Source organism: Pseudophryne corroboree, chromosome 1 (assembly GCF_028390025.1).
Source record: "Pseudophryne corroboree isolate aPseCor3 chromosome 1, aPseCor3.hap2, whole genome shotgun sequence".
NCBI classification, from domain to species: Eukaryota; Metazoa; Chordata; class Amphibia; order Anura; family Myobatrachidae; genus Pseudophryne; species Pseudophryne corroboree.
In genome coordinates, this window is record NC_086444.1 from 304,808,690 (window position 1) to 304,829,837 (window position 21,148).

The following is a 21,148-nucleotide window of genomic DNA, read 5'->3' on the forward strand; positions in this document are numbered from 1 at the left end:
GGAGGTCCCATAGGGGGCATTAGTCTAGTTACCAGTGTATTCAATAGCGTAGAGAAGGTAGCCCAAGGTGGGTCATTTTGAACCCCCGTTACTACAGTTCCACTGGGGGGTAAGGAACCCCCAGAACCTGAACCCTCAGCTGCTATGTTATCCTCAAATGTGTCTGCAGCGTCAACACCACGCAATGTGGGATCAGCTCCAGTACCGTTGCCCTTTGTAGCTGACATAATCAAAAGCTCAATGCAAGGCAACACAGTACAATATCAGCAGCACAATACCTGACAAGAACCCCCCTGTGCAGTGTATTTCAGCACAAACAGGGAATTCTAGAGGTATATGGTGACTAGAAATAACAGAGAAAAATACACACTGAGTATATCCTGTGAGCTACCTATATTAATGATATACCTGGCGCACTTAGCCCCCTCAGGTTATAGAATATAGGGATAGCAATCTGAGCGAGATACACGAAATGGAGGTTACACAGCAGCTAAATGTACACACACAGGGGTATATTCAATTGAACTCGAAAACTGCCGTCTGTCGAAGAGACGGCCGTTTTCGACTTTTTATGGTCGAATCCTGATTCGACATATTCAATAATAAGATTTTACTTACCGGTAAATCTATTTCTCGTAGTCCGTAGTGGATGCTGGGGACTCCGTAAGGACCATGGGGAATAGACGGGCTCCGCAGGAGACATGGGCACTTTAAGAAAGAATTTAGATTCTGGTGTGTTCTGGCTCCTCCCTCTATGTCCCTCCTCCAGATCTCAGTTAGAGAAACTGTGCCCGGAAGAGCTGACAGTACAAGGAAAGGATTTTGGGATTCCAGGACAAGACTCATACCAGCCACACCAATCACACCGTATAACTTGTGATAACTTTACCCAGTTAACAGTATGAACAACAACAGAGCATCAGATCAACCCTGATGCAACTATAACATAACCCTTATTGAAGCAATAACTATATACAAGCATTGCAGAAGAAGTCCGCACTTGGGACGGGCGCCCAGCATCCACTACGGACTACGAGAAATAGATTTACCGGTAAGTAAAATCTTATTTTCTCTAACGTCCTAGTGGATGCTGGGGACTCCGTAAGGACCATGGGGATTATACCAAAGCTCCCAAACGGGCGGGAGAGTGCGGATGACTCTGCAGCACCGATTGAGCAAACACAAGGTCCTCCTCAGCCAGGGTATCAAACTTGTAGAACTTTGCAAAAGTGTTTGAACCTGACCAAGTAGCCGCTCGGCAAAGCTGTAATGCCGAGACCCCTCGGGCAGCCGCCCAAGAAGAGCCCACCTTCCTTGTGGAATGGGCCTTAACCGATTTAGGCAGCGGCACTCCAGCCGCAGAATGAGCCTGCTGAATCGTGTTACAGATCCAGCGAGCAATAGTTTGCTTTGAAGCAGGCGCCCCAAGCTTGTTGGAAGCATACAGGATAAATAAAGATTCTGCTTTCCTGACCCTAGCCGTTCTGGCTACATAAACCTTCAAAGCCCTGACCACATCAAGTAACTCAGAATCCTCCAAGTCAGTAGTAGCCACAGGCACCACAATAGGTTGGTTTATATGAAAGGATGAAACCACTTTCGGCAGAAATTGTGGGCAGGTCCGCAATTCTGCTCTATCCGCATGGAAAACCAGATAAGGGCTTTTATGTGACAAAGCCACCAATTCTGACACACGCCTAGCCGAAGCCAAGGCTAGTAGCATGACCACCTTCCACGTGAGATATTTCAATTCCACCGTTTTGAGTGGTTCACACCAGTGGGATTTCAGGAAACTCAACACCACGTTAAGATCCCAAGGTGCCACTGGAGGCACAAAAGGGGGTTGAATATGCAGCACTCCCTTTACAAACGTCTGAACTTCAGGCAGAGAAGCCAGTTCTTTTTGAAAGAAAATGGATAGGGACGAAATCTGGACCTTAATGGAACCCAATTTTAGGCCCAAAGTCACTCCCGACTGTAGGAAGTGAAGGAAACGGCCCAGCTGGAATTCCTCCGTAGGGGCATTCCTGGCCTCACACCAAGCAACATATTTTCGCCATATACGGTGATAATGTTGAGCCGTCACGTCCTTCCTAGCCTTTTTTGTATAATCTGTTTTTATTTAGGACAGTATAACAGTATAAGGATTGCTTCACATTTTAACAAAAGAAGAAGAAAATCATCAGGACACAAATGAAGGTCTAATACATCATAGCCTTAAAGAGTAGGGTAGCGTATCATCCCCATCGCTTGGGGTTAGTAAAGGCACTAGCGTTAGTAGGTGTTTGTGTGACAACCATCTGATATCCTTTCGCCATCTATCCATACTATAATGTATTTGCAATCTTAGATGGCGTTGTAGAGAAGCTGTAGAAAAGAGAGAGGAAAGAAATGAGAGGGATAGTAGAGAGAAAACATGGTGTGACCAAACTGGGGGGAGTTATCGAATTTGGGAGGAGGTGTAGTACAGTCTATCTATTCGATAGACTGTGCGTTGAAATCATTTGACGGCATAAACATAATCCTTATAGTCTTTGGAGGACATATACTTTATCCAGGGCATCCATATGATCATAAACTCCGAGAGTTTATCTCTGGAAACCAGGAGGATGTTTTCCATATTCATATAGTGATTAATTCTGTTAAACCATAGTTTCCTAGTGGGTGGGAGTTGAGATCTCCACAGTGTGGGGATGACTGCCCTCGCTGCATTAGACAGGTGTCGAAGTAGCGATGTGTTATGCTGAGCTAGTGAGATTGAGGAGTGGGAAAGTAGCCAGAAGGCTGGGTCTGTGGGAATGGGAGTGTGAAGTATGTCTTGAGAGGTGGATATAACATCCTTCCAGAATGGTTTTAGTAGGGGACAGTTCCACCAGATATGCATTAGGGAACCTGTGGCGCTGAGACATCTCCAACATCTGTCCGTCACTCCAGGATACATGAAGTGGAGGAGAGAGGGATGCCTGTACCATCTCATTAAAAGCTTATATTGGGTTTCCCTAACTTGTATGCAGACTGTGCTTTTGTGGGATTTGAGGAATATCATCTGCCAGTCTTTATCTGTCAGGGAGATCCCGAGATCACTTTCCCAGGCCAGCTTAAAGGGCATGGGCGTCTGGGGTCTGTAGTAGTCTATAAAGTGAGGAGATGGTATGCTGAGGGGGGCATGTGGCGACGCACATCCTCTCGAACTGTGTTAACTCACGTGAGGCCCGGAGATACCTACGCTCAGAGTGCAAAAAGTGTCTAAGCTGTAGGTACTTCCAAAAGTCACGCTGCGGGACTTTCCATTTTGACCGTATTTCTGAAAATTGTTTAACTCCTGAGGAGATTGCCACCTGGCCCACGAGGGCCCAGTCACGAAAGTGGGATGGTGTTAAACCGGGCTGGAAGTTGGGGTTAGCTAGAAAAGAGGTCAGTGGGCCGAAATCGGAAGAGAGGAAGGGCCAGCGGCGCGCCTTTTTCCAAAAGGATAGGGGCGCTGTAATAGTTGGGTGGGGTGAGGGGGGTTTGGGCAAGGAGGGGAGCCAGGGAAAGATCTCTGGGAATTGCTGCATGTATAGTCCCTCTATAGCCACCCATTGCTTTGTTTCTCGACTCCTCGTCCAATCCAGAACCCTATTGAGCATTATTGCCCGATAGTAGCCTCTGATGTCCGGCAATTGGAAACCACCACATCGGGTAGAGCAGATCATAATGGATCGGCTTATTCTTGGCCGTCTCCGAGACCAGATGAATTGTTGTATTAACAGTTGGATGGATCTGAACCAGGAGTCTGGGATCTGTATGGGGAGGGTCTGTAGTTTGTAGAGCAGTTTGGGGAGAGTATTCAGCTTTACAACATTCACCCTCCCCAGCCATGAGAGTGGTTTGAGGTACCATCTGCTATAATCAGCCCTAAGTGTTCGAAGGAGGGGGGAAAAGTTTAAAGTGTATAAGTGAGATAGGTCATTTGGCAGCTGTATTCCTAGGTAGGACAGATGAGGCATTCCAATTAAAGGGGAAGGATCGTTTAAGTTTAGCTACGGTGTCGGGGGGGGGGGGGGGGAGGAGATGTTCAAGGCGCATGATTTGGACATATTGATTTTAAAGTTGGAGAGTGAACCGAAGTGGGATAGCTCTCGCATAAAGTGGGGGAGGGAGGAGATCGGGTGCGTTATTGTGGCTAGTAGGTCATCTGCAAATAGGGAAAGTTTGTGCTCCGTATCACCAATCGTCAAGCCCGTGATGCCGTCATTGGCCCTAATAGCTCTAGCGAAAGCTTCGATACAGAGGACAAAGAGTAGAGGAGATAGTGGGCAACCTTGTCGTGTCCCATTACCTTTAGGGAAGGAATCGGATAAAGATCTGTTCACTCAGACCCGAGCTGTGGGGGATCTATAAAGGCCCATTATCCTATCAAGCATCTGAGGACCCAATCCAATATGCTCCAGCACGGACCTCATAAAGCCCCAACCGACCCTATCAAAAGCCTTTTCAGCATCAGTGGATAGCAACACTGTCGGTGGGCCGCCCCGGGACGCAATATGAATCAGGCTCAGTACCTTAGTGGTATTATCCTTGGCCTCGCGGCCCGGGACAAACTCCACCTGGTCGCTGTGGATTAGGGAAGGCAGGAATGCGTTCAATCTGTTTGCCATTAATTTTGCGAAGAGCTTGACATCGACATTTAGGAGAGATATGGGTCTATAGCTGGAGCACACCGAGGGGTCCTTGCCGGGCTTGGGCAAAACGGAGATATGTGCCTCTAAGGGTTGGCTAGAAAAATGGGTGTTTGCGGATATTGAATTAAAGGCCTGGAGAAGATAAGGGGATGTGAGGTCCTTGAATTGTTTATAATAGGTGAGAGTGAAGCAATCTGGTCCTGGGCTCTTACCGGACGGGGTCATAGTCAGGGCATTCTCCAGTTCTTGTTGGGTAAAGGGTAGTTCCAATGCTTCCCTGTCTAGAGGCGATAGGACGGGGTAGGACACTTTTTCTAGGTACGCCTTCGCCTGTAAAAAATCGTATGGAGGGGCGGTATCATCCGGTCGATTTTCTAGATTATATAAAAGGAAGTAGTACTGTTTGAAGCTTGCCGCAATTTCTGGGGTTTTGAATCGGAGGGTATTCCCGAGATCTTTTACATTGTTAATATACAAGGAGGAGCGTTGGGCTTTGAGGGCCTGGGCCAGGAGGCGACCAGGTTTATTACCCCACTGGTAATATTTAGAATTACATTTTCGGACAGAGAGTTGGATACTATCAGTAAGGGTTTTCTTTAGTTGGGCCTGTGTATCTAGTAGAACTAAGTAATCAGTCTCCGACAGGGTCGATTTGTGCTGGGACTCGAGATGGTGTAGTTGGTCTAATAATTTAGTGATTAGTGCTGACTTCTGCTTCTTCACAAATGTCCCCAACTGTATGAGTTTACCTCGTATGGTGCATTTATGTGCTTCCCATAGGGTAATCTTTGAGACGTCTTCGGTGTCATTTATGGAGAAGAACTCAGCCAGAGCTTTTTCTATTTCACCCCTGCAATACTGGTCTTGCAGCAATGACTCGTTGAGACGCCAGGTTCATTGACCTGGGGTAGTCTGCGGGGTCGAGAGCGTCATGTGTACAGGAGCATGATCAGACCAGGTTATCGGGCAGATGGAAGAGTCTATTAATAAGGGGAGATGCCTGTGACTCAGAAATAGATAATCGAGGCGGGAATATGCATTGTGTGGAGGGGAGTAGAATGAATAGTCTCTAGTTGAGGGGTGATGAACCCGCCAGGAGTCAGCCAGTTGGAGGTCGTGAAACAGTCGTCTAACCTGTCGGTACCGACGTTGAGAGGTCCGGGGAGCGTTAGAAGATGAATCTAATGATGGATCCATTATCCAGTTCAGGTCACCTCCAAGAACAATCACTCCTGATAGGAGTGGTTCTATTTGGGAGAGTGCAGTGCGGAAGAATGGGACCTGATCCTTGTTTGGGGCGTAAAGTGCAATAAATGTGTATGGGCAGGTGCATATTTTACAACGCACCATCAGAAGACGGCCCGGGACCAATTTATGGACTGATATGTCTGACAGCTGGAGGGTCTTGGAGAACACTATCGCTACGCCCTTTGATTTAGAGTCTGGGTTGTTATTGTAAAAAGCCTGGGGGTAGCGGTAGTTGGTCAGGGGAGGGTTCTTAGCTGAGATTTTAAAATGCGTCTCCTGGACCATTGCAACTTCCACTCTATCAGCCCAAAGGGACCTCAAAAGGGATGATCTTTTCTCCGGTACATTGAGACCCTTCGTGTTAATCGAAGCGACTTTAATTTTGCCGGTGGACGTCATAGGAGATATGTGTTATGATGGAATGCGTTGAGTCTAGAATGGTCAGTGAAAGGGGAGAAAGGGGAGCAGGGAGGAAAATGAGAGGGACAGAGCATGGAGAAAAAAACTATAATAACATTCAAAAAACATTCAAAAAAACCCGCATTAGGGTAACCTATCCGTCTAAGGATTGGGTACCCAAGAGGCCAAACAGCCAGGGGCGGGTATGGGGCGGATAAGGGAGCCACCGCCAAAGGCATAATGATAATGAGAGAAAACATTGTATTAAACAATATACATATATAAGCTGAACTGAGTGTACGCAATAAGCTGTAAACCTGAAACCTCATCAACAAGAGGAAATCTTCGAATAGTGAAAAATGTAAGAAATCTCGTAGTAATAGAACAAGGAATAGTAATAACAATCAACGGACCAAAACGTGTGGGGGAGGTGAGGCCGGAACCTCTGTAACAGCGGAAGTTCGCATGGTGGTTCTTCAGTAGCATGAAGTGATATCACGCTGTAATCTAAGGACAGTGTCACATTGAAACCTGTAGAAATATCTAAAGTAAAACCTGGACAATCAAAGGGTCATAGATAATCAGTCAGGTAACAGGTGGATCCTTGTTGGGGGGCGAACCGTTAGTGCCTCTCCCTCCACCTTTCCGCACCACCTGCCAAGGTGGTCCTATGTTCAGGGGCTGGAAAGACGGTATCTCTGGAATAGAGAAGTATAGCATTATAGGCTCTGAGAGATTGAGATGTGTTCATTTAATAATTCTTGTGTAAGCAGAGATATATTTCTTCTGTAAATTACCCCAGATTAGCCACTAGGGGGAGCCTTTGGCATGAGCTATACTGTGGAGCCTGTGGCTTGGCGAGTCCCGATGTCTGCCGGGTAGTGTGTAAAAATGGAGTCCCCGGGTTCTGGAGGGGAACTAGGCCGTGGCCCGCAGGAAGGTGGTGGGGGTCTCCTCCAGCTCAGTAATTTTCAGCCCCAGAAGCAGAGGGAAAGTTAAATCCCTATATTATCTATATGGGAGTATGGTATTGGGAGGGGAGTGTGCTCCCATGCGGGAGGCACCGCGTCAGACGGGTTAGCGATCCCCGGCCGGAACCCTCCAAGGTCGGGCGTCTGGGAGTGTAGCGAGCCCCGAGGTCTACGCGTCGTGCAAGGTGGGAGGTCAGCGTGTCCCCCCTCTGAGGTGGCCAAGCAGCCGGGCGGGGGAAGCCGCCACGTCCTGGAGCCGCGGGCGGAAGGCAGCCAACCCGCAAGTGTCTCAGCGGCTTAGTAAGGGCGGCCGGCGCAGCAGTCGCAGGGCGGGCTCCTGCTATGGAGCGAACTCACCGCTACGAAGGGGTCCGTCTCCTCGTCCCGCCGGTAGGTCCCGATGAGTGCAGGGAAGGCAGCCAGGTCTTGGCGGGAGGCCCGTATGCAGCGGGTGGGCGCCGTCCGATGTCCGCTCCACTCCAGGCCCCGGCTTCCGTCTGGGGAGGTAGGCCGCAATCCGCAGGAGCGCTTAAAAGCGCTCCCCGACTCCGCGGGCTCCCCAGATGTCGGCAGCAGGGTAGGGGAGACCTCTAGGGCTCCTTTTGGCTGGTTAGGGATGTGGGAATAGGGGGTTAGGAGGCCCTATGTGCGCCGTTTGGGGAGAGCTGGAACACTGCACGTCTCCTCCAGTTCCCTGCCAAGCCACGCCCCCCCTTCCTAGCCTTTATCAGCGTAGGAATGACCTCATCCGGAATGCCTTTTTCTGCTAGGATCCGGCGTTCAACCGCCATGCCGTCAAACGCAGCCGCGGTAAGTCTTGGAACAGAAAGGGCCCCTGTTGCAACAAGTCCTGTCTTAGAGGCAGAGGCCACGGGTCCTCTGTGAGCATTTCTTGCAGATCTGGATACCAAGTCCTTCTTGGCCAATCCGGAACAATGAGTATTGTTCTCACTACTCTTTTTCTTATGATTCTCAGCACCTTGGGTATGAGAGGAAGAGGAGGAAATACATAGACCGACTGGAACACCCACGGCGTCACCAGTGCGTCCACAGCTATCGCCTGAGGGTCTCTTGACCTGGCGCAATACCTCTGTAGCTTTTTGTTGAGGCGGGATGCCATCATGTCCACCTGTGGCAGTTCCCACCGACTTGCAATCTGCGTGAAGACTTCTTGATGAAATCCCCACTCTCCCGGGTGGAGGTCGTGTCTGCTGAGGAAGTCTGCTTCCCAGTTGACCACTCCTGGAATGAACACTGCTAACAGTGCGCTTACGTGATTCTCCGCCCAGCGAAGAATTCTGGTGGCTTCTACCATCGCCACCCTACTCCTTGTGCCGCCATGGCGGTTTACATGAGCCACTGCGGTGATGTTGTCTGACTGAATCAGAACCGGTTGGTAGTGAAGCAGGGACTCCGCTTGACGTAGGGCGTTGTATATGGCCCTTAGTTCCAGAATGTTGATGTGAAGGCAAGTCTCCTGACTTGACCACAGACCTTGGAAATTTCTTCCCTGTGTGACTGCCCCCCACCCTCGGAGGCTTGCATCCGTGGTCACCAGGACCCAGTCCTGAATGCCGAATCTGCGGCCCTCCAGAAGGTGAGCACTCTGCAGCCACCACAGGAGAGACACCCTGGCCCTGGGGGATAGGGTGATTAACCGATGCATCTGAAGATGTGATCCGGACCATTTGTCCAGTAGATCCCATTGAAAGGTCCTCGCATGGAAACTGCCGAAGGGAATCGCCTCGTATGATGCCACCATCTTTCCCAGGACTCGCGTGCAGTGATGCACCGACACCTGTTTTGGTTTTAATAGGTTTCTGACCAGTGTCATGAGTTCCTGAGCCTTCTCCATCAGGAGATAAACCCTCTTCTGGTCTGTGTCCAGAATCATGCCCAGGAAAGGCAGACGAGTCGTAGGAATCAACTGCGACTTTGGAATATTTAGAATCCAGCCGTGTTGTCGTAACACTTCCAGAGAGCGTACTACGCTGTTCAGCAACTGCTCTCTTGACCTCGCTTTTATGAGGAGATCGTCCAAGTATGGGATAATTGTGACCCCTTGCTTCCGCAGGAGTACCATCATTTCCGCCATTACCTTGGTAAATATTCTCGGTGCCGTGGAGAGACCAAACGGCAACGTCTGAAATTGGTAATGACAATCCTGTACCACAAATCTTAGGTACGCCTGATGAGGTGGATAAATGGGGACATGAAGGTATGCATCCTTTATGTCCAGAGACACCATAAAATCCCCCCCTTCCAGGCTTGCGATGACCGCTCTGAGTGATTCCATCTTGAACCTTTTCAGGTATATGTTCAGGGATTTTAAATTTAATATGGGTCTGACCGAACCGTCCGGTTTCGGTACTACAAACATGGTCGAATAATAACCCTTTCCTTGTTGAAGGAGGGGAACCTTGACCACCACCTGTTGAAGATACAATTTGTAAATTGCAGTTAACATTATTTCCCTCTCTAAGGGGGAAGCTGGCAGGGCCGATTTGAGGTATCGGTGAGGGGGCATCTCTTCGAATTCCAGCTTGTATCCCTGAGACACAATCTCTATTACCCAGGGATCCAACTGGGAGTGAACCCACTCGTGGCTGAAATTTCGGAGACGCGCCCCCACCGGGCCTAGCTCCGCCTGTGGAGCCCCAGCGTCATGCGGTGGATTTAGTGGAAGCCGGGGAGGACTTCTGTTCCTGGGAACTAGCTGCGTTGTGCAGCTTCCTTCCTCTGCCCCTGCCTCTGGCAAGAAAGGACGCACCTCGGACTTTCTTGCCTTTTTGTGATCGAAAGGACTGCATTTGGTAATACGGTGCTTTCTTAGGTTGTGAGGAAACATATGGCAAAAAATTTTACTTTCCAGCAGTAGCTGTGGAGACCAGGTCCGAGAGACCCTCCCCAAACAATTCCTCACCCTTGTAAGGTAAAACCTCCATGTGCCTTTTTGAGTCGGCATCACCTGTCCATTGCCGAGTCCACAGGACCCTTCTGGCAGAAATCGACATAGCATTTATTCTAGAGCCCAGTAGACTAATGTCTCTTTGAGCGTCTCTCATATATAGGACAGCGTCTTTTATATGCCCCAGGGTCATTAATATAGTATCCTTGTCTAAGGTATCAAGTTCCTCAGAAAGGGTGTCCGTCCATGCTGCTACAGCACTACACACCCAGGCCGACGCCATCACTGGCCTCAGTAGGGTACCTGAATGTGTATAAATGGACTTCAGGGTACCCTCTTGCTTTCTATCCGCAGCATCTTTTAGGGTGGCCGTATCCTGTGACGGCAGGGCTACCCTCTTGGATAAGCGTGTTAAAGCTTTGTCTACCCTAGGGGAGGAATCCCAGCGTAACCTGTCCGTTGGCGGGAAAGGATACGCCATAAGCATCCTTTTGGAAATCTGCAGTTTTTTATCTGGAGATTCCCAAGCCTTTTCACATAACTCATTTAGCTTGTGTGAAGGGGGAAAGGTCACCACCTGCCTTTTTTCCCCATACATATGAACCCTCTTGTCAGGGACTGGGGTTTCCTCTGTGATGTGCAACACATCCTTAATTGCTATAATCATATAACGGATGGATTTAGCCAATTTAGGCTGTAACTTTGCATCATCGTAATCGACACTGGAGTCAGAATCCATGTCGGTATCTGTGTCAACAACTTGGGATAGTGGGCGCTTCTGAGACCCTGACGGCCTCTGCGACATAGGATCAGGCACGGGCTGAGACCCTGGCTGTCCTAAGGCTTCAGTTTTATCCAACCTTTTATGCAAGGAATTAACATTATCATTTAAAACCTTCCACATATCCATCCAATCAGGTGTCGGCGCCGTCGGCGGAGACACCACATTCATTTGCTCCCGGTTTCCACATAGCCTTCCTCGTCAAACATGTCGACACAAGAGTACCGACACACCACACACACAGGGAATGCTCTTTTTGAAGACAGTTCCCCCACAAGGCCCTTTGGAGAGACAGAGAGAGAGTATGCCAGCACACACCCCAGCGCTATATAACCCAGGAATAACACAGTAACTTAATGTTAACCCAGTAGCCGCTGTTATATTGATTTTTGCGCCAAATTATGTGCCCCCCCCCCTCTCTTTTTAACCTCTTCTACCGTGTATCTGCAGGGGAGAGCCTGGGGAGCTTCCTCTCAGCGGAGCTGTGGAGAAAAATTGGCGCTGGTGAGTGCTGAGGAAGAAGCCCCGCCCCCTCAGCGACGGGCTTCTGTCCCGCTTCAATGTACAATATACAGTGCCCAACTGTATATATGCAAAACTTTGCCAAAGAGGTCCTAATTGCTGCCCAGGACGCCCCCCCCCCCCCTGCGCCCTGCACTCTTACAGTGACCGGAATATGTGGGGGGGTGTGGGAGCAATGGCGCACAACTGCAATGCTGTGCGCTACCTCAGTGAAGACTGGAGTCTTTTGCCGCCGATTTCGAAGTCTTCTTGCTTCTTATGCTCACCCGGCTTCTGTCTTCCGGCTCTGCGAGGGGGACGGCGGCGCGGCTCTGGGATCGGACGACGAGGGTGAGATCCTGTGTACGATCCCTCTGGAGCTAATGGTGTCCAGTAGCCTAAGAAGCAGGACCTATCTGCAGAGAGTAGGGCTGCTTCTCTCCCGTCAGTCCCACGATGCAGGGAGTCTGTTGCCAGCAGAGCTCCCTGAAAATAAAAAACCTAACAAAATACTTTCTTACAGCAAGCTCAGGAGAGCTCACTGAACAGCACCCAGCTCGTCCGGGCACAGATTCAAACTGAGGTCTGGAGGAGGGACATAGAGGGAGGAACCAGAGCACACCAGAATCTAAATTCTTTCTTAAAGTGCCCATGTCTCCTGCGGAGCCCGTCTATTCTCCATGGTTCTTACGGAGTCCCCAGCATCTACTAGGACGTTAGAGAAATTTTTAATAAAAATTTTGACAAGTCGATAAATTCGACTTGTCGAAAAGCACGTGGATCGGCGGAATAGCTGTCGATCCACGTGTTTAAGTCGAAAACGGGCCAAATCTGACAGGTTTTGGCCCCCTTTTCGACCATCTCAGTCCGACATCAAAATGATGTCGGACTGAGATGCGGATCCGGAGGAAGCGAGGGGGGGGAGCCGCAGGGAGACGGGGGGACAGCCGGCGGGCATACAGGGAGATCAGCGCTACAGTAGCGCTGCAGCTGGATGTCACTCAGCCGCCCGACCTCACGGCAGCTTCCACTCGGCTCCAGCACGCTGCTGGAGCTGGGTGGAAGCTGCCATGAGGTCGGGCGGCTGAGTTACATCCTGCTGCAGCGCTGATCTCTCCTGTATGCCCGCCGGCTGTCCCCCCGCAGCTCGCCCCCGTCGCCTCCTCTGCGTCCCATCTAAATTCGACTTGAAAAAGTAGAATTTAGATGGGGATTGAATAGGGGTTGTCGGATCCATTCCGACAAATACATGTCGGAATGGATCCGACTTTAATTGAATATACCCCACAGAGTCACAGTTTGTACAATGCAGAAATTATGACATGCAATAAAACTGCACTGGGCTAGCAATACATAGTAGTACTATGAAAAGCTATACACTTAATAGATATTAACAATGCACAGTAAAGACTGGATGTATATCACAGGGTACTTGTACTATATAACCCTGACTAAATGCACTTTTTCTTAACTAACATTGTCAGCAGACATGTAGAATACTTAAGTGTCCTGTAAAATGCACAGCTCTGACAGGCAGGCGGCTTTACAGAGAAGGATTTGCCCAAACAGTCCCAGGACCAGCTCAGCTTGTCCTAATGGCGCCCAAACGCTGACAGGGAGTGAGAGAGAGAGAGAGAGATATGCAGCTCCAGGGTGGGAACATTTACTCTAAATGGCGCCCTGGGGCTGGGGGAGGGGCTACAGGTCAAAGCCTTATCCCCTTGCTGGACTTCACCACCTGGTACTGTGGGCTTAAACAAACGGTTTTATGAGAGAAAACCGACCTGTGTCCATGCCCTGGTGGTCTAGTGGGGTCCCTGTACTGCCACAGTGTTTAAACCAGTGCGCGTGGCCCGCCTACCACCAGCCGCGCGATTTACAGCGGGTCCCGCCGGGGGGACCCACTTACCTCCTCCCTGAGTGCGGCCATGCGATCCAGGAGAGCAGCGGTCGTGTGTGTCTAACAAGATGAAAGCCGGAGCCTCTGCTGTAGGTACCCGGCAACCAGGGTGCGGGAGTGTACTGTGCCACTGGGGGAGGTGATGGAGCTGCAGCAGGAGATGTCTGACTTACATCCAGCACCTACAGTGCCTCTGCTGCAGCCCTTGAAGTCTTCATTTATCTTTAAAAAGCTTTTTCCTAGGGCTGCTGGAGCAGCCCCCCTGTGGTATGCCTGCTTACTGCATGGCACCAACTACAAAACTGAGCTCCTGTGCACGGAGGCGGGGTTATAGAGGAGGCGGCGCTATGCATTCTGGGAAGAAGGTCAAAGCTTTGAGCCTGTTGGTGCCTCGGATCAAGATCCTACTCTACACCCCAATGTCATTCCCTGTGGAGCCCAGTGTACCCCGCAGCAGAAATCTATTTTAAATGCAAACACGTTGAAAGTGCTAAAACTAAAGCACAGTTTTTATAAAGAATATTTAGTAAGAAATATGGATAATCTGCATAGGGAATGTCTGTTGTCTACATAAATTAGTTTAAGAATAGACTTGTCCCTACAATGCTACTTACACCTATAAGGGACATGTATGAAAACTGGCACAGAGGTAACTAACAAAAAAATTATTAAGGGTTTACGCAAGCGATCAGAGTCTATGAAATGTGCTTTCATGCTGCTAGTCCATAAAATTACGTTCTAGGAGAACGCTACATAAGTACATACACTGTGATGCAGGGAAAGCTCTAAAACACATTAATAACTTACAGAGTAAGTATATAGTACTAGGTTTTACCTATACACGTGGCCATTTATTTTCAAAGTGCATATGTAGGAGTCCTAAGACTGATGCCAGTGTATACTGTGTGTGCTAGAGCTGCTTTAGCACATTTCAGATCTGCACTAAGGGATCATAGGACGGTTCATCCTGCATGATGTAAAACCCTCACTGGGAGAGCGATCAGTTTACCGATACAATTTATCTGCAAATAAGAACTCCCATTACCTGATGGAATAAAGAATGTGTGACCCTGCTTGAGTTCAATCTTCTGACACCCCTGTGATCGGTCTCCCAAAAAGATGTCCGTTTGCTTCCCTGATAAAAGCCATTCCTCATAAAGCTGTAAGTTATGCACAGTGGGAGGAATCAACCAAAATACCTGTAGAGGAAATAACACGTCACTCCAAAAAACCAACCATTTCTAAGAAAAGCATGAGCTATGTCATACGAAATGTGGCTGAAAGATGGAAAAACCAAATATACAGATTGCTCTCTTACACTTCCCACCTGGTCAACATTCCAACAGTAAAATACTTGGTGATTTCACATAGGTGCATATCCAATTAGACAAGTTAACCAAATTTGCGAGTAAATGCAGCCAGATGAGGTTATTGGTATTCAATAACCCGTGGCAATTTAGCAGTGTTAATTTTCACAGGATGAATGCTACTTTTTTCTTGCAGTTCCAGAGCAGTTGCAAAGTTGGGGAAGATACCCATTTTAAAGTTAAAGATGCACCCTCGCCAATGATTAACTAGGTAATCATACGTTTTTAAATAGCCTAATATGGCAGTTACAGGTAATTTTTGGGGTGATATTCTGCAAAGCTGAGAGAAATGGGGTAAAAGATGGGGGACATGTATATGGGGTTGTTGCATAGATGGGAAAGGGAGAGGCGGGGACCCATGTGCAGACTCTATCCGGGCCTCCTCCTCCTCTCTTGCGGGCAGCCACTAGTAGACAGCCACTAGAGCTGTGCTTAAGTTTACTATTCATGCGCAGGGCTCCGTGAAAATGGCGTGGCGGGCATTTTCCCCTACTGCACATTCGCAAAACCCCAATGCTTTTACAGGGCTGCTACAGTGGACACCGGACTGCAGAGAGGTGAGTACCGAAAAATTGGGTGCAAAGTGTGCGGTGTGGGCTCCCCTGGACCCGAATGGCCAGTGTGCACCATACACACTGCACCCATTATAGATACACCAGTGGAAAAGGAGTGTTTAACATTGAAGGTAGGAGATACCAGGGTTTTATAAACAGTTTTTAAAAGTGGCTTAAAAGTACTTAAAAAAACAGCTTAAATGCATTTTTATGCAACCCTAACTTTAACTAGAACACTTATTTGCTGAAAAAAGGCTTTATATCAGTTTTTCAGTTGTTAAACTATACAAAATAAGCCATTTGAAACTTTATAAAAGTCCCAAATATTTAGCTTTATGCCCAGTAACACAAATTTATACTGTCATCCAATATTTATTTGCAGTTTTTTTTAGGGTACATGCTGATTTACTCATTTTTAATGAATTAAGGCAGCTATTAACAGACCAAATTACTGCACAAGATTTTTTCTCTCATTTGGATGGCATGTGAACCGGGAGCACACATAGCTGCGTTAATAGGTGTATTTTTAATTTCAGCAAGAAAAATCTCAGACCATCGGATTCAACTGTTTCAACTGTTTTCTTATGCCTAAAGTGACTGGCGATATTTGTCTGTGCTGTGTGCGCCCATTATCATCAAGCATGTCGTGCCCAAACGCACAACAGATAAGTTGTGTAAAGCAGCTAAAGCTATGAAACTACCGTGTGCGCTGCACAAAGAGTAGTTTGGGTGCCCAAAAGCCAGAGTTTGAGCAGGTTTCTGTTTGCCACCTCAGGTGGAGCCTGCGCCACTTGCACGAAGCGGCACAAACACTTTATTAGCTCCCTATCACTTTTGCGCTGCCACAGCTCCCATTTAAACAACTGATCTGCCTTAACTGTATACAGTGTGGCTATATACCAGTAACTGATGTACTTTGAAAAAAAAAGGAGATTTATGGTAAGAAATTACCTTTGTTAAATCTCTTTATGCGAGGTACACTGGATTCCACAGGGAATAACATTGGGGTGTAGAGTAGAATCTTGATCCGAGGCACCAACAGGATAAAGCTTTGACTGTCCCTGGATGCCTTGCACTGCCTCTGTGCACAGGAGCTCAGTTTGTGAACCAGTCCAATGCAGTAGCAGGTAGAAAAGAGACAACAACAGTTAGTAGCCACACGGAACCGCATTCACACGACAGGAGAAGGTACTAGCGGCTAATGCCATACGAACCCAAAGAAGCTAAGTGTGTCAGGGTGGGCGCCCTGTGGAATCCAGTGTACCTCGCAGAAAGATTTTACAAAGGTAAGTTCTTACCATAAATCACCTTTTCTGCAGCGGGGTACACTGGGTTCCACAGAGAATAACATCGGGGATGTCCTAAAGCAGTTCCTCATGGGAGGGGACGCACTGTAGCGGGCACAAGAACCCGGCGTACAAAGGAAGCATCCTGGGATGCGGAAGTATCTAAGGCATAGAACCTTATGAACGTGTTCACTGAGGACCAAGTAGCCGCCTTGCACAATTGTTCAAGGGTTGCACCACAGCGGGCCGCCCAAGAAGGTCCAATAGACCGAGTAGAATGGGCTTTAATGGTATCAGGAGCTGGAAGGCCAGCCTGTACATAAGCATGTGCAATCACCATTCTAATCCATCTGGCCAAGGTCTGCTTATTAACAGGCCAGCCACGCTTGTGAAAACGCAAAAGAACAAACAGAGAGTCAGATTTCCGAACTGACTCCGTTCTTTTCACGTAGATATGGAGAGCCCATACCACATCCAAAGACTTCTCTTTGGATGACAAACCAGGAGAGGTAAATGCCGGAACCACAATTTCTTGGTTAAGGTGGAAAGAAGACACCACCTTAGGCAGATAACCAGTGCGGGTCCTAAGAACTGCCCGGTCATGGTGAAAAATCAGGTAAGGTGACCGACAGGATAAGGCACCTAAATCCGAAACCCGTCTAGCAGAGGTAACCAGTGCGGGTCCTAAGAACTGCCCGGTCATGGTGAAAAATCAGGTAAGGTGACCGACAGGATAAGGCACCTAAATCCGAAACCCGTCTAGCAGAGGCAATAGCTAGCAAAAATAAGACCTTAAGAGTAAGCCATTTAAGGTCCACTGACACTAGGGGTTCAAATGAGCCTCTTGTAAGGCATCCAGAACAACCAACAAATCCCAAGGAGCCACAGGAGGAACGTAGGGAGGTTGAATTCGTAGAACACCCTGAGTGAAGGTATGAACATTAGGCAAAGTCGCAATCTTTCTCTGAAACCAAATTGACAAGGCCGAATATGAACCTTGAGAGAGGCCAGATGCAAGCCTAAGTCCAGACCCTGTTGTAGAAAGGCCAACAGATTGGCAGTACTGAATTTGAATACATCAACATTCTTAGCAGCACACCATGTGAAATAAGAATTCCAGACCCTATAATAAATCCGAGCCGAAGCCGGTTTACGGGCCTTCAACATAGTTTGAATGACCGCCTCAGAAAAACCTTTGGCCCTTGGGACGGAAGCTTCAAGAGCCACGCCGTCAAAGCCAGTAGACACAGAGGCCCTGAACGAGGAGGTCTGGATGTTGTGGAAGTAGAATAGGACACTGTAACGAGAGACCCTGCAGGTCTGAGAACCAATGCCGTCTGGGCCACGCTGGTGCGATTAGAAGTAGTAATCCTCCTTCTTGCTTGAACTCCCTTATTACCCTGGGCATGAGTGACACCAGAGGGAACACGTACGGCAGCCGAAAGTTCCATGGAATTGCCAGTGCATCCACGAACGCTGCTTAAGGATCCCTTGTTCTTGCTCCGAAGACCGGAACCTTGTGATTGTGTCGAGAAGCCATCAGGTCTACATCTGGTAGGTCCCACCTGTCCACCAGGAGTTGAAAAACTTCTGGATGAAGGCTCCACTTTTCGGCGTGTATGTCCTGATGACTGAGGAAGTCCGCTTCCCAGTTGAGGACTCCTGGAATGAACACTGCCAATATGGCTGGCAGATGACGTTCTGCCCACTGAAGTATCCTTGACACTTCCCTCATTGCCATGCGGCTTCGAGTGCCGCCTTGATAATTTATGTATGCCACCGTGGTGGTGTTGTCTGACTGTACTTGAACAGGCCTGATCTGTATCCAAGGCAGGGCTAGTGTCAGTGCATTGAACACTGCCCGCAGTTCCAGAATGTTTATCAGGAGGAGAGACTCTTCCCCCGGTCCACCGACCTTGAAGAGAGTGTTGCTCCAATACCGCGCCCCAACCCCTCAGACTGGCATCTGTCATCAGAAGGACCCTGTTGGAAATCCCGAAGGGACGACCCCTGCTCAATCGCTGATCCTCGAGCCACCAGGACAGAGACAGGCGAACCTCCGGAGTTAGGGAGATCATGCGAGTCCTGATCCGGTGGAGTAGGCCGTCCCATTTGGAGAGAATTAACTTCTGGAGAGGGCGGGAGTGAAATGGAGCGTACGCTACCATGTTGAAAGCCGACACCATGAGGCCCAGTACTTGCATCGCCGAGTGAATCGACACACATGGGCGAGATGGGAAGGGTCTTATTTTGTCCTGAAGTTTCAGGACCTCGTTCGGAGTCAAAAACAACCGCTGTTTGTGTGTCCCCAACAACGCTCCCAGGTGCACCAGGCTCTGAACAGGAACCAGGGAGGATTTCTTCCAGTTGATGAGCCATCGGTGGGCTTGTAGGAATTGGACCGTCAGTTCCAGATGACGAAGGAGAACCTCTGGTGAGGTTGCCAGGATCAACAGATCGTCCAGATACGGTAAGATCCTGATGCCCCGACGGCGGAGTAGAGCAGTCATAACTGCCATGACCTTGGTGAAAATTCGTGGAGCCGTGGTCAGACCAAAAGGTAAGGCCTGAAATTGGTAATGTAGGTTGCCAATAGCAAACAGCAGGTATTGCTGATGCAAAATGGCAATAGGGATATGGAGGTAAGCATCCTGTATGTCCAGGGATACCATATAGTCCATGGTCTCCAAGGCCAGAACAATAGAACGAAGAGTTTCCATACGGAACTTGGAAACCCTCACAAATTTGTTCAAGGACTTGAGGTTGAGAATGGGCCGGGAGGACCCATTCAGTTTCGGGACTAGGAACAGCGTGGTATAGTATCCCCTGCCCCTCTGAGTCAGAGGCACCGGCACTATCACTCCTGTATCCAGGAGAGATTGCGCCACCAAGTGGAGCGTCTTTACTTTTACCTGATCTGAAGGGATGTTTGTTGAGCAAAACCAATGAGGCGGACGTTTCTTGAAAAAGATAGGGTAACCGTGAGTGACGACTTCCCTTACCCAGGCGTCCAAAGTGGTCTTTAACCACGCCTGAGCAAACCGTAGAAGCCAGCCTCCTACCCTGGGATCCCCCAGGGGCAGGCCCGCCCTGTCATGCGGCAGGCTTAGGGAGGCCAATCCCGGGCCGTTTTTTCAATCCCGGGATTCGGGATTGAAAAACGGTCAATCCCGGGATTCCCGGGATTGCAGTAGGGATCAGTGAAAGTTGTAGGGAGCAGCGCTGGAGGGAGGGTGTAGGTAGCGGTGCGGGAGGTAGGGAGTGTGTAGGTAGCGGTGCGGGAGGTAGGAAGAGTGTAGGTAGCGGTGCGGGACTCAGGAGGGAGGGTGTAGGTCGCGGCAGGGAGGGTTGGTAGCGGCGTGGGAGGGAGGAAGGCTGTAGGGAGCACCACTGACTGCACAGAGGGAGGGAGAGAGGGTGGGTGTAAGTAGTAGTACTTACTATTAGGCAGGGCGGCAACCATGAACACACTGAGCGCGACGGCATTTCAAATGAAGCGCCGGCCGCCAGCCAACCAGAGCTGGCGGACCGGCAGCCAATCAGGGAAGCGGCCGCAGCAGTCGCTCCTGATTGGCTGCCGGTCCGCCAGCTCTGATTGGCTGTCGGCCGGCGCTACATTTGAAGTGCCGCCGCGTTCAACTTGTTCATGGCTGCCGCCCGCCTAATATTAGTAGGTACTATTACTTACGCCCACCTTCCCGCGCATGCGCAGTATAATCCCGTGAATCCCGGGATTGGATGCTCCAATCCCGGGATTCAAATCCCGGCATTTTTGGGCCCAAATCCCGGGATCCCGCCGATCCCGGGATTGGCCTCCCTAGGCAGGCTTGTCCGTTTTGGAAGCAGGCTGACGGGCAGCCCAGGCACGTTTCGGTTTGGGCTTGGTGGTTTTGGAAGAGCGTGTCTTATTTGGGTACGCCTGACACTTTGCTTTACCCGGAGGCCGAAAGGAACGAAAGGAAGTACTCTTAGCCTTCGGAGCTGAAGGAGTAGTACTAGGCAGACAAGCAGTCTTGTCTGCCTAGCTGTTCCCCTTAAAGGGTATCACCTCCAGGGTCTTTTTAGAGTCCAGGTCAACAGACCAGGATCGTAACCAGAGAATCCTGCAAGCCAGAATGGACGTAGTAGACACCTTGGCCGCCAGGATACCGGTATCAGATGCTGCCTCTTGAATGTAATGAGAGACTGTAGTAACATAAGAAAGACACTGTCTAGCATTATCAGAAAAATTAGAAGGTAGTTCCGCTTCAACTTTCTGAACCCAGGCTTCAATAGCTTCCGCCGCCCAGGCAGCTGCTATAGTGGGTCTATGCACAGCCCCTGCAAGAGTGTAAATGGACTTCAAGCAACCCTCCACACGCTTATCCGTCGGTTCCTTTAGGGAGGTGAAGGTAGTGACAGGCAGAGACAAGGACACCACCAGGCGAGTGACCTGAGAGAGTCTACCGGAGGTGGTGTTTCCCAATTTTTGCTGAGCTCTGCCGCCCTCCTGGAGATTCCCAGGATTCCTGATGTATGTCAACCAGGTGGTCAGAATGGGGTAGAAGCAAATTTAGCCACCTTCTGACG

General features: G+C 49.3%; 1 protein-coding gene across 11 annotated transcripts in view; it reads right to left on the reverse strand.

Moving 5' to 3' along the window:
* KDM2B (lysine demethylase 2B) overlaps positions 1–21,148 on the reverse strand; it is a 473,004-nt gene that overhangs the window by 265,673 nt on the left and 186,183 nt on the right. For all 11 annotated transcript variants that reach the window (XM_063964438.1, XM_063964435.1, XM_063964434.1 and 8 more), the window contains one exon: positions 14,418–14,571. In XM_063964438.1, the coding sequence (XP_063820508.1) occupies positions 14,418–14,571 (154 nt within the window). The remainder of the gene's footprint in view (positions 1–14,417; positions 14,572–21,148) is intronic.